General features: G+C 41.7%; 1 protein-coding gene and 1 long non-coding RNA gene across 2 annotated transcripts in view; one reads left to right on the plus strand and one right to left on the minus strand.

Moving 5' to 3' along the window:
• The window catches only part of DAPP1 (dual adaptor of phosphotyrosine and 3-phosphoinositides 1), a 47,711-nt gene extending 41,564 nt beyond the window's left edge, over positions 1 to 6,147 (minus strand). The window contains exon 1 of the mRNA XM_032861022.1: positions 5,956 to 6,147. Coding sequence (XP_032716913.1) covers positions 5,956 to 6,056 — 101 coding nt within the window. The 5' untranslated portion in view covers positions 6,057 to 6,147. The remainder of the gene's footprint in view (positions 1 to 5,955) is intronic.
• A 275-nt stretch (positions 6,148 to 6,422) lies between these two features.
• LOC116869683 lies at positions 6,423 to 8,743 on the plus strand. The gene is made up of 2 exons (XR_004383088.1): positions 6,423 to 6,494; positions 8,563 to 8,743. It is a non-coding gene; the product is annotated as an uncharacterized LOC116869683 (long non-coding RNA).
• The last annotated feature ends 4,279 nt before the right edge of the window (positions 8,744 to 13,022 follow it).

Consider the following 13,022-nt stretch of genomic DNA (forward strand, 5'->3'; position numbering starts at 1 on the left):
CTTTGAGGGGACAGGCGTTTCTTCTTCATTTTAGGGACCCCCCACACTGCCTTGTCATCATTTAACGGCTGGATCTATGAATGGATAAGAAGAGTTAATGGGTGAAACAAAGTGACCCCACTCACCGTGAAGAACGTTTGTGGACAGATTTCCACATGTAAATAAGTAGGAGGAAGTCACCGTCACTCATAGAGGAACAGAAAACACAACAACTGAAGAGGAAATTCATTTGAGTCAAGGAGAGTTAAACTGTAAACCAGTTACATATTCTCATACAGCTACAGGAGAATCACCTTCTATTTTCAGAATCCAAGATTACAGAGTTGTGCACAGAAGAGGAACAAGTTTTATTACTCTACTTGGTATCACAGCTCTGTAAACAGATTCCTTTAAAACTTTGACTTCAGCAGCACTTGGGTGGCTTGAGCTTCTGACTCTTGATTTTGGTTTGGTTCATGATCTCAGGGTTGTGAGATTGAGCCCCACACCAGGCTCCATGCTGGGCCTGATGGGTTCTCCCTCATCTTCCCTCTCTGCCCCTCCCTACCCACTCTTTTCTCCACTACAAAAAAAACAAACAAACCAACAAATAGCAAAACATTGACTTTACTACACTTTTCTTAGCCTATTCTGTTTGTCTAGCTCTGAAAAATGGAATCCACAAAAAATCCAATGAAGTGTTTTGGGGGGCACCTGGGTGGCTCAGTCAGTTAGGTATCTGCCTTCGGCTCAGGTCATGGTCCCGGGGTCCTGTGACCAACACCCACATTGGGCTCCCTGCTCGGTGGGGAGTCTGCTTTTCCCACTCCTTCCTGCTCATGCTCTCTCTCTTCGCTCAAATAAATAAATAAAATCTTTAAAAAAGAAATCCAATAAAGTTTTGATTAATTAGGGTATTGGCCTGGCTTTGCAGGCATGAGCATGCATATTATGTGAAGAAAACAAAAGACTAAGGTCTTTTGATAATAACATTTGTTGGCTGTAGTAATCACAGAACTTTCTTTTTGTCTCTCAGTTCTTACTAGCACCAACAAATAGTGCTAATATAATAAGAGGAGACAAGTGTGATGAAAAGTAGCAAGTTGCATTAGTGGGTATGCATCTGGGCTTCAGAGCCAAACTCCTGGATTTAAAGGTTTTTGAGCATGGAACTTTGGACATGTGCTAAAACTCTATCCTTCACTTTTCTGGTTTGTAAATGGAGATGGTATAGTATTTATCCCACAGTGATGTGTAAATTTAATAAATCCTACATACAAAGGCTTAAAACAGTGCCTGGCACATAATGACATCCAATAATTCCCTGTTGCCATTATTAGAACACAGAGCTTCTTAGGACAGTGGAAAGAGGATCACTTTGGGGTAGGCTTGTAGGAGATGTGTTCCTCAGCTGCGCCACTGAGTTCTGTGACCTGCACGGTTCACCAAACTTGTCTGAACCCCCTCTCTGTCTCTATGAAATGGGTATAATCGTACCACATTGAAAGTATTACTGGGAAAGCTAAGTGACATAATGGGCAGAAATGGCATGGTGCTGGCACATAGTATGTGGTCAGTAAATAATGAATTATCACAAGAATTTCTGGGACTTCAGGCAATGTGATTTTGCTGCTAGTGAGTCTCCTTGTACATAAAGTTGGAGTGCTAGTACCTTCTGAAGACCACAGCTGGTGTATGCAAAATGTGGCTCCTAACTAGGACTCATTTTCGTTATGATTCTGTTCCCTGAGTCAGCAAACCACCACCTGAGGGCCAAATCCCACCAGTGTACAGGTTTTTGTATTTCCTGCCAGGGTACAAGTTTGTATAGACTCAGAGACAGGAATGATCTTACATTTTTAAATGGTGGGAGGAAAAAAAAATAGAAGAATATTTTGTGACTCATGAAGATAATATGAAATTCAAATTTCAGTGTCCACAAATAACGTTTTGTCTGAGCATTGTCACGGTCATTTGTCTCTGTGTTATCTATGGCTGTTTTTGCATGTCAGTGGCAGATGTGAGTACCTGTGGCCGAAATCACAAAGCCTGCAAAGCCTGGAAAATTTATTATCAGTTTTGTTTTTTTTGTTTTTTTTTTTTAAAAAAAAGCTTGCTGACCCCTGATCTAGTCTAACCTTCTCTTATATGTACAGTGGTAGAGAAATTAGAGACTTGCTTACTGACTTACTGATTGATTGAATACATTGTCTTGTAGCAAACTTTGTTATAATAATCAAAGACTGTCTGAAACTTTAAATTATTAACTAACTAGCAATTTTAGAGCTAGTTATTTATTGAGGTCACCTCTCTAGCATTCACTATTTGTTTCATTTCCTCATTGCTCCATTTTGAAAGCAACAAACAGCCTTACTGTTCCCAGCCGACCTCTTCCTTATCACAGACCATTCTCAGCACCCTTTGCCCCTCCTGTTCTCCCCACAGACCACCTCCTCCCCAAATCCCATCCCGCCAAAGTGTAAGTAAAGCTGAGCGACAATCACAGATGGGGTTATTTCTCCTTTGCTTTGGACACATTAATATATTTAGGATTAAAGAACATAAATGTTTTTATTTAAAAAAAATTTTTAAGATTTTATTTATTTGAGAGAGAGAGCACACACACAAGCACAGAGCACCAGTATGCAGAGGGGCAGATGGGGAGAGAGAGGCAGGGAGCCCAGGGCGGGGCTGGATCCCCTGGGATCATGGCTTGAGGCACAGGAAGATACTTAGCCAACTGAGCCACCCAGGTGCCCCAGAAAATAAGTGTTTTTAGATTGGTGCTTTAAAAATGAGACTCAGAAATGCATCTGAGCTGCCTGATTTAGGTACTTTAGAAAAGAATAAATCGATGCTCTGAGTAAGCCATGTGTGTCCTAGAAAGGCAAGTGACAGATTAATTTGCTGAAGCTCAGGGTTTAATTTTCAAAAATCACATATTCCAGAGCCTGAATAAAAATAGGGACCCAAGAATGAGGATGTATGATATCACTCTAACCAACACATCATCTGTTTATATCTACCCAAAATACGACATAAGAATCTACCTAACAATTCAAGTAATATATTTAAAATAATTTAAAAATTAAATCTTTAAAACCAGCCACCTATTATTTATCAATTACATGAAATCATTTTGTTTTTATGGCACTTTTTAAAAACTGAATTTGGTTGAAGTTTTGGTACAGATCATACTTAACCAGTGACTTAAAGTTTCAAAGAAAAAGCTTCATTTATATTCAGAATTCTGCCAGGGGCAACTGGTCCTTTTCAAGTTTTCTCAGATATTATCACTTGCAAAAGGTCTATCAGTGACGTCCTGAAGGGGCAAGTACTCACTCAAGTCCATTATTAAATTTTCAGGAATTATACAGTTAGGTTGTTAAACTGTTGGCAGCTTGAAATTGCCCACGGTAGAAGTATTTATACCAGGGAAATAGGCAGACTCTAGAAATCGCCGCTTGTCCAAGTGGTTTATTGATACCCTATTATATTTTAAAATATACTTATTATATTTTTTTAAATTATATTTAAAAAACCATGCTCCTGAAGGTTCTCATTAGGGGGGTGAAAGTGTTCTAAAATTGATTTTTTGTGATGTTTGAACCACTCTTTAAAGTCGCTAAAAATTGTGGATTTATACACTTGAAAGAGTTTTATCTGCAAAGTACACCTCAATAAAATTGTTAAGCAAGCTTCCAAACCAACAAATAAAATGTCAACATTTATTAATGGTTTTAGGATTCAGGGACATACCCAATAAATGAAAAATAAAGCCTCATTTTTTTTCAGCACTTCCGATGGATTTATACCCTATGCAGCGACTCGCAAACTTGGTCTCTCTCTGGAATCACTTGGGGAGTGTAAAAAGGAAACACTCACTCCCGTGATACTAATGTCATTTGTCTGGCATGTGGCCTGGACAGGAATTTCTTTTTATAATTGTTATTTATTCACTTGAGAGAGAGAGAGAGAACAAAGGAGAGCACGAGCTGGGGAGAAAGGCAGAGAGAGAGGGAGAAACAGACTCCCTGCTGAGCAAGGAGCCCAATGTGGGGCTCGATGTGGAGCTTGGTCCCAGGACCCGGAGATCATGACCTGAGCCAAAGGCAGACGCTTAACAGACTGAGCCACCCAGCTGCCCCTGGACAAGAATTTTTTAAATAAAAACTTCTTGTGTGATACTAGTACACAGCTAAGGTGAGAACCTCCACTGTAGAGTAATTTTCCAATTTAATTGTAGCTTCTCTGTTGTTATGGAAACCATTCTCAAATATTCAGTAAATTTTCAGGCCTTCTGAAATCCAGAAGTTTGGACATAAATGTACCTTTTTGGGATGTTTCTGGGTTCTACTGAACGTCCATTCTCTGACCACGGAGTGAAGGCAGAATTCTGTTTTCCTTGTGGGTTTTACCCACAGTCACTTCCTGTTATGGGCATATGGTGGAGAGAGGAGACATCATCTAGCTCATCCTTGTCATCCAAGGAGGTGACAACGTCACTCGAGCATAGAATGTGGGCTCAGGATGGCTTAATTAAAGAACAAGAATTGAATACCTCCTTTGTTTATCTTCTCCTTTGGAGCTTCCTGCTGATCATGGGCTGGGAATATTGATAATGAAGCATGTAAAGACTTATACTTTAATAATTTAATAAGGCTATAAGTGAGAGCCCCAAAGTCCAGCTTTAGTGCCCAGACTCGGTGACACCCATTTGGCTGCTCAGGGGCATTTTGCCCCTTTCTTTTTGGAGTTTCAGCCTGGAAGAACAGTGGTATCCTAAACTCCAAATTCCCAATAAGGGGAGTTGACTTTATAGAAAATTCTAGCTGTTATATCTGATTTATGTTGTGAAGGTAGAGTTGAATTCCGAGACTTCCATTTTAAAATCTGAAGATACGACTTTACTGAGAACTTTGACAATTATAACACACAAAAAGATACAATCTCTGCCATCTTAATGCAGAGATTTCATCCCTGTTTCAGTTTTTCTCTGGTAAAGAACACAGGTGTTTGCAGCTTGCCATCCCAGCTTTGCCATTTGTTGATGTGTGACGTAGGCAAGTTTTTCAACCCCTGTGGTGCCATTTTCTTCCTTTGTAAGATGGAGATGACAGTTTCTATGCCCATGGGTTGCTGCAGAGATAGTGCTGTTTACAAAGAGGCTCTGGTCTTGTCCCTTGTGAAGCACAGGTGTCAAAGCCGGCCTCGTTAGGATATTTCTGATGCTTTAGGGTAAAGGTCCAGTTTCTCTAGAAACCCCCTACACCTCTCTTCTGTAATACTTGCTTCTTTTATAAAATACCCCAATGGGTTGTCTCATCTGGTCCCTTCTTAAAGACAGGACTACGATGACTCCACCTACTTAAACTTATAACCTGCTTGAGGCATAAATTTTATCCTCTTCCTGAGCCTGATTTAAAAGGCTCAAAGTTGTGCATACAGATGTATACATACAAGAGCTCATAAATGCGGTGTCAGGAGAGAGAAACCCAGATGGAACAGGGCAGACACTTCCTCATTCTTTCTCTTTTGAAAAAGTCCCTTCCCTAGCGGTAGGCTGGGCTGTTTATCTTCCTGGCAAGACAGCCCTCTTACTGTCAACAGCTCAGAGCCCCAAACATTTGAACAGCACTTTTATTCATAAACCAGATCCATATCAAGGAAACCAAACAACATCAACTCACACCTCTCCATTCTGACCCTAGGCTAAAAAGAACACCCAACATTGAATTTTCTTCCCATTCTCTCCACTTGGATGTCCTCACACCTTGCGAAAATACTATACGCTTTTGAAATGCGATTGGCCCCTAGCAGAAAGATGCTTAACGGGCTCAGATGAGTGCGGCGGAAAGCAGAGAAGACCGATATGGCAAGGTGCTAAAGAAAATCAACCAAGGTGAGCCTTTGGGTGGGAGTTGGGGGTCAGGGCTCACCCAAGCAGTACCAAGAAAAGAAGACCTGCTTTCTTACCCCAAGTCCTGAAGCAGCTCAGCTTCTCCATCTGATCTGCTCCACAGATCTGAAGGATCCTGGGTGCTCATCTTCCCTTCTAGAGATTCTGCTCTGCCCATTCGAGCTCCTCAGGTCTGCTGAGCCCCTGCCAGGTGCTACGGGAAGAGGCAGAGAGAGAGAGAGAGAGATGGGTCCTACCACTCCTCACTCTCTCCTCCTCTGAGAAAGGAGCCCACTGCAGCTGAGTCTCCAACCAGCAAGGAAGTGAAACTTGGTTACTCCTCCCACTGACACTCACCACCCTGGCCCCAAGGCACGGGCAGGAGTGTTCTGTCAGCCAGGAAGTATGCAAACTTAGGTAGCTACCCTGAGGACAACACGTAGTTTCTGTCAAAGAAAATAAGGATGAGGTCACACCAGCCTGGTTTGGGACTATCCATTCCAACTCTTTTCACGAGGCCAACCAGTTTCTCTCAGCCTTGGAGAAGCACCCCCTCCTTCTGTCTCCCAAATGCAAGGGTCTCTGAGGAAGGTTCTGTTTTAGGATCATATTTACGGTGGGTGAACAAATCAGTCAAACCACTAGCCTCGATTCTGAAGTCTGGTTTTTAGCACCGTATCAGTATGTCTGCCTCCATTATCCAGGCTTTCCAACACACTCGCAACATTCAAATGGGCATGATTCAGAGACAATCACTGTTTTCTCTGAGGACAGGATTGGAGAAGCCAGCCCGGTGCCCAGAGTCTCTGAGCTCCACGTCCTTCCCTGGGCTGACTCACCATGGGCACTGCTTCCTGGGGGGTGGCTAGACGAGAAAGCCCACCCACCTGCAAGTGCTCACAGAAAACAGCTGTCTCTCTGAAGGCTGGGGGGTCGGGCAAAGGGCAGCAATGAATGAATAAGGAACCTGCCCAGCTTCCCGCCTTCTCTCTATCTCTTCTTGCCGGAAAGAATGTGCTTCTGGATTCTTTCCCTTCTCTCTCTCTCTCTCTCTCTCTCTCTCACACACACACACACACACACACCCTCACTCACACAGGGATCACCAGCCTGCCCTGGAACTGAAGACCAACAGCACTGGCATGGCCGAGGGCTTGTTACAATGCACAATTTCTGCCCCAGCCCATTGGAACCAGCACCCACATTGAAACAAGATCCCCAAGGTGACGCCCATGCCCGTTAATGTCTGAGGAGACTGTCTTACAGAGCACCGAGACAGAGGAGCTGTTCCTAAAGGAGGGGTTCTGTACCTGGTACCATTTCACCTTCCTTCAGGTTCTTCCCAGCCCCTCTGTTGGTCAGTGACTTATGAGACCGGGCTACTCTGATTGCGTGGGAGAAATTCTAGCCCTGATAACACGTAACCGATTGTACAGAAACATTTAAAATTCTTTTTGCTACAGCTTGTACGGAGAGGAGCACAAGGTCCACTGGCAAACAGATGTCAGCCCCGGCCCGGGAGGGGCTGGTATACGCGGCAGAAATAGGAGCAGCTGGGCAGAGATTTCCTGTTCTCTTTCTAGAGCGTTTTGTTCAGTGTTTCAATATCTATTTTGTTCCCATTTTAGCAAATTCTGGTTTTTCTTTTACTTAACCTCTCCTCCTTGTTTTTTTCAGGAAAGAAGCAAAACTGGCTAAGATCACCCTCTTCCCATTTTCAGTCTTCCTGCCCTCTCCTTTTCTCATTTTGCTTTCCTGTCTGTGACCCTCTCCTTTGAGGTTATTCGTTCTGTCACTTATTCCATTTTCCCTAGGCTCCCTCCCTTCCCTACTACCTCCCGCTCCACTAACTACACGTTCAGTATTGGAGTGGTACCAGTTGCCGCAGTGTTAAAAGATGGTTTCAACAAAATGATGGGTATACATAAAAATATTTGGTAATATATTTTACATTAGATTGTTTGGATATAAATATATTTTTGGATATACATATGTGTGTATGCACACACACACACATATACATACATGTTATTAAAGAAACTGCAACTTTTGCTTCCAAATATGATATATATATGTATATATATATATATATTTAATACCACATAACTTACTTTTGACTTATTTCAATATTCTTTTTTTAAAGATTTTATTTATTTATTTGACAGAGAGAGAGAGAGCACAAGCAGGGTAAGTGGGAGAGGGGGAAGCAGACTCCCTAGTTGAGCAGAAGCCCAATGCGGGGCTCTATCCCAGGATGCTGGGATCATGACCTGAGCCAAAGGCAGATGCTTGAGGACTCAGCCACCCAGGTGCCCCTTATTTCAATATTCTTTTTGGTGGTACCATCCTAGCACTGAATTCTTTCATATGGGTTTTGAACATAGAAATGGATACAAACATTCAAGCAGTTTTAACAATTCTGGTATATCTTATGCTTTGTTGGAAAATTTTTCTTTGTTCAAGAAATCTTGGGCCTTTATTTGAATGACTATCATATCCAAACCATTAATTGTCTTATCAAGAGAATTTGGAAGAAGTATTGTGTCTAGATTTGAATTTCTTTATTAGAAGAATAGGCTTCTAACACTTGAGACTCCTCTAAGGAGAACTTTAAAAAAATGACTATATAGTTAAAGATCCTTTTTGATCTTATTCTGTTTTGTTTTTTTTTTTTCTCTCTACAGAAAGCTTAAATATCATGACGTCTGCTTTTACCTGGTTACCTAGCAATGGCAATTCTACTCATTCTCCTCACAGAAGGAACAGTGTTTCAGCTTCCTTAGTTAAGTGTGTTATTAAATAAACATGATCTCCCCTTCACCATTTATGTTGGTGAGAAATAAAGGATACATTTTGTAAGGGAAACCATGGACTGGGGTAACCATAGCTTGGGATTGAGGGAGTCTTACTCTGTTTCCTACTGTCTGCTCTTCCAACTCATGAAAAAGAAAAGAAAAAAAATCACCATTTCATATTAAATTAGAGCACAGAAACAGCAGAGAAAGAAAGAACTGACCACGTTTTTCAGCTGCAGGCCAGCTCTCCAACGGAAGAGCTGCCAGCTCTCCCTTAATTCTGTAGCAGGCTCAGAGCTGCCATATTGCTTTTAAAAATATGCCAATTTAGTTTTGCTTGAAACCACCACCTGTGTGTTCTCTGCCACAATTATGTGATCGTTTAATCCAGTATCAAGGGCTAAAGTAATTGGGTTGTCTTGAATTAACTGAGACCCTGTTTTATTTTCTTCCCTTGTCTATAACAGTCCTAAGTTCTTTGTTGCATAGGCTGTCTGGATATGGCTATAACTCACTAACTTCAGGGTGTAAAATTTACTCGGGTCTTCCCAACCCTTCCTCTTGCCTCTTTCTTATTTCCCCTTTTCTCTATTGCTTTCCTACTTTTCATTTTCAATAGTCAATCTTGAACTCCGTTCTCAGCCTTCTTTATCTAATGTGAAATATTGGTTTCTTTTGCTAAGCAAAAGAAGTGGTGTGGTTTCATTCCCTCATATAATCTACCAGTGTTTGAAAGTTGTACAGAAGTAATATAGCAGGACACTTCACAAAACGCATCAGAGAAGGTGGAGAATCAAGGGTTCCCTGCAGCGGTGGGAAATCCTTGTCTTGCACTGAAGCTCCCTCGGAATCACACTATGGTACGTCTACCAGGAAAGCTCCATTCTTTCAGAACTTCTCGAGGGCCATACATGTGCCCACATCCACTGTAATCCACGGTCGAGCCAAGTCCCAAGGGCAAGGATCAAGTTCATGGGTGCTGTGGACTTCATCTCTATTCCTACCAGTATTTTCAGCTGCTGTGTTATTGAAACAGGGATAGGGTATCTCCTCGACATACACGTTTGGCATTCTCCTCGTGCTCTTCAACCTAGCTTTGCCATCCTCCTTGCTCTTTCTTGAATTTGGTTCATTTTTGCCTCAGGGGTTTATAATTGCTTTTCCTTTTTCCTGGTTTTCTCTCCCTCTAGATCTCATGTGGTTTCCTCTTTCACTTCACTCAGGTGTTTTGTTCAAAGGTCACCTTCTCAAAAGAAGTTTCCTTAGCTACCATAATAAAATGCTTCCCCTCTGTCCCTGGCCAGTCCTTCCAGTTCCCTTACACTCCCTTCCTGTTTGTCAAACACTCAATGTTGGTTGTTAAAAGACTGAAATACTTCCATCCAAGTTTCTAAATAGCCACTGCCCTGCACCCCCGAATGTCCCCAGACATCTTGGCCAACCCTGTTCCCAGATACCTGAGACCCTTCCACTATCCAGTACATGAAGGGGATCTCTGGGCCTCTGTTCTAGGAGGTTTAGCACAGCCCAATAGAGTGGATTATTAGGCAGCCTTGAAAAATGTGCTTTTTTTTTTTTTAAGGGTCTTTACTATAGATATACAAATGACCTCAATCACATAAAGAAAAATTGATAGGAAGGAGGACATGGAGGAAATAGGCCTTTCATTGGCTGGAAGCATCTCTGGATAGGGGAATTATGGACACATTTTTAAATGCTTGTTTATGTTGTTTTTATATCTTCTAAGTTATAAAATATTACTTTGAGAATTAGGAGATATAAAGTAGAAAATCTTTTGGAAAAAAAAGAAAGGAGTACAGTCTTAGGTAATATTAAGTCAGAGGCCAGAGAGTGTAGAAAGCCTGGGAGTCAGCGGGGCGGGCAGGGTGGGGGAGTGAAGGTGGTCTGCCCCTGCCTGGATCAGCATCTTAGCATTGACATTGTTTGGATTCGAGGGTCACTGCTGAGAAAAACAGATGGATTTCTTCTTGTTTCTCAATCTTCTTGGCCACTCTCGGGGTTGGATCACTACCAAACCTTCCTTACCCCTGCCTTGTAGCTACTAGTGAAGAATTCTTATATTTGGAGGAAGTAACTTTTAAGATCCCTTTTAACTGTGAGATATTACTGGGGAAACAATGATGCAGGACTGCGGAAGTTACCCAGTGCATGCTGAGAATGCATTCTTCTTTGTATTGAAGCCTGGCGATTAAGTACATTTCCCAAACACCTCTTCTCACAGTGAATCAGCATGCCTTCAAGACGCAGCAGGGTTTGTACGTGAATCCAATAATTTTAAGAGAGCACACGTGCCTGTGGTTTAAGGGGAGGGCTTCATTTTATGTCATCTAATTTCCTAGAACTGTAGCGAGGCTTTCTTATCAAGTCATTTGAACAGATTATGTGATATGAGGCTCCCTTCTGCAAAGCCTTGACTCTGGTGCTCCTTTTACCATTTTTAGACACTAGTCTTACAAATATGCAAACATCTGCATTTCAGGGCTGGTGTGACAGGTGCTGTTTGCACTGGCGAAGGGAGGCACCATCTGTATGGAAAGGTCATGCCTAATCGTCTTGGCACTGATTTCTGAATTCTGAAAGCAGGGACTGAAATGAAACCTTGAACACACCAGCATTTGTTTTTAAGTTTGCAAAAGTAGCTGCTCACTCAACAAAATGAAACTATGTCAGGTTACACACTTTTGAATCTTGTGGGCTTTACTCAAAGCCTTTTGTCTTCTTAGCCAACTTCATTTGAGAAGCCCATAGATAGAAATGACCAGGAGCAAAGATGATTTGACCAACTGGCCAGTTGAGATATTTCTGTGATGCTTCATTTCCCAGAAGGGATAGAATCAGGTTATGAAAATGGGTCAGCTTTGAAATCACCCACAGTAATGTGTGTGCGGGGGTTGGGAGGGTGGGAGCCGGTGCAGCGCCCTCAGAGCAGCCTAGCTGAAGTTTCCAAATGTTTTGGTCCACCGTAGGGTGGAAATTAAGAAAAAGAAGTCTTGGAACTTTTCATGGAGAGCATCTTAGAATCTATTTCAGCTCCTCTGCTTAACAAGTGGGGCAAATGGGTTGACAAGTAATAAAATACTCACCTAAGGTCCCACAGCAGGTCCAAGTGAAGCTGACTTAGTCCACATTCTTTCCTTAACTGATTCCAATGCTACAAACATCAGCAAACCTTATTGTTGTTGCTTTTTTTTTTTTTTTTCTTAAATCACTAAGTGTTTCCTGGGCTAGAATGAAACCGAGAGGAAATCTGAACCATATATATATATATATATAGTCTATTTGGAGCCTCAGTGAAATAAAGATAAATTTCTGGGAGTGGAGACCCTGATTTACATGTCCCTAGAAAACTTCTTTTGAAACTGTATCAATACATACATATTTCTTAAAGTATCCCTAGAAGCTCTAAGTGTTGAGATGATGGCAAATACCACTCGACTGTAGTCACGTGGTGGTTTTCCTTTGTAAATTAGCCTTGCAGTCTGGGCACCTGTGGTAGCCCTCCTCTGCTTCCACGAGGCAGGGCTTCTGTGGTGAGGATATGCTGCCACTAGGTGGCGGTCATACCGCACTGCTCTGGAAGCTATGACTGTTTTCTCTGGAGTGGAGATTAGCTCCATTGGGTTTTTTCCTCCTATCAGCTTAGCTCTTGAGTAAAAAAAGCGGAGTATTACTCAACACCACATTTATAGAAGATACATTAAAAACCAAACTATTAAATGATTTAGATGTCATTCATGACCTGCCTCATTAAGTTTTAAACAGTTCAATCCTTAATTCAGCAAGCTGTCCTTTCCTTTAAAGCTTTGAGACCTTACCAAAAGAATCTGAATGAATAAAAAGTGATTTGAATCTAAAACTTCAATTTAATACCTAAAAAATGATTTCTTTGTTCCTGTGATTATGATGTATTTTAAGCACTTTTTCCACTCGCTTAGTAAATATAAATCTTCAAAGTATTTTCTTTTTCATTTAAAATAAGGAACGTAGGCCCTATTAAACTGCTAAATTTACAATGAAAGGGACCTTTCATTGTAATGGTGACTGGGAACAGTGAGATCTCTTTGGGTGCTCCCAAGGCGAAAGCAGGTGGAGGGCGCCCCCCCCCCCCTTAGATGGTGATTTGGCCACAGCAACAATTTTGAGGCAGGTTAAGTTTGTCAGGGCTCCTTCCATGCCCATAGATCTGGAGTCAAATAAAGATGGAGTCTTGGTATTTAAAATATGTTAATGAGAGAAAAGAGAAGTTTCCCTTTAAATGTAAATATGTTTCAGTCAGTTCTGAGGTCTGTATAAAAGGGACTATTACCAAGGTGAATTATTTCCAGAAG

The sequence above is a fragment of the Lontra canadensis genome, unplaced genomic scaffold, assembly GCF_010015895.1.
Source record: "Lontra canadensis isolate GAN:19392208 unplaced genomic scaffold, GSC_riverotter_1.0 scaffold1, whole genome shotgun sequence".
Lineage (NCBI taxonomy): Eukaryota > Metazoa > Chordata > Mammalia > Carnivora > Mustelidae > Lontra > Lontra canadensis.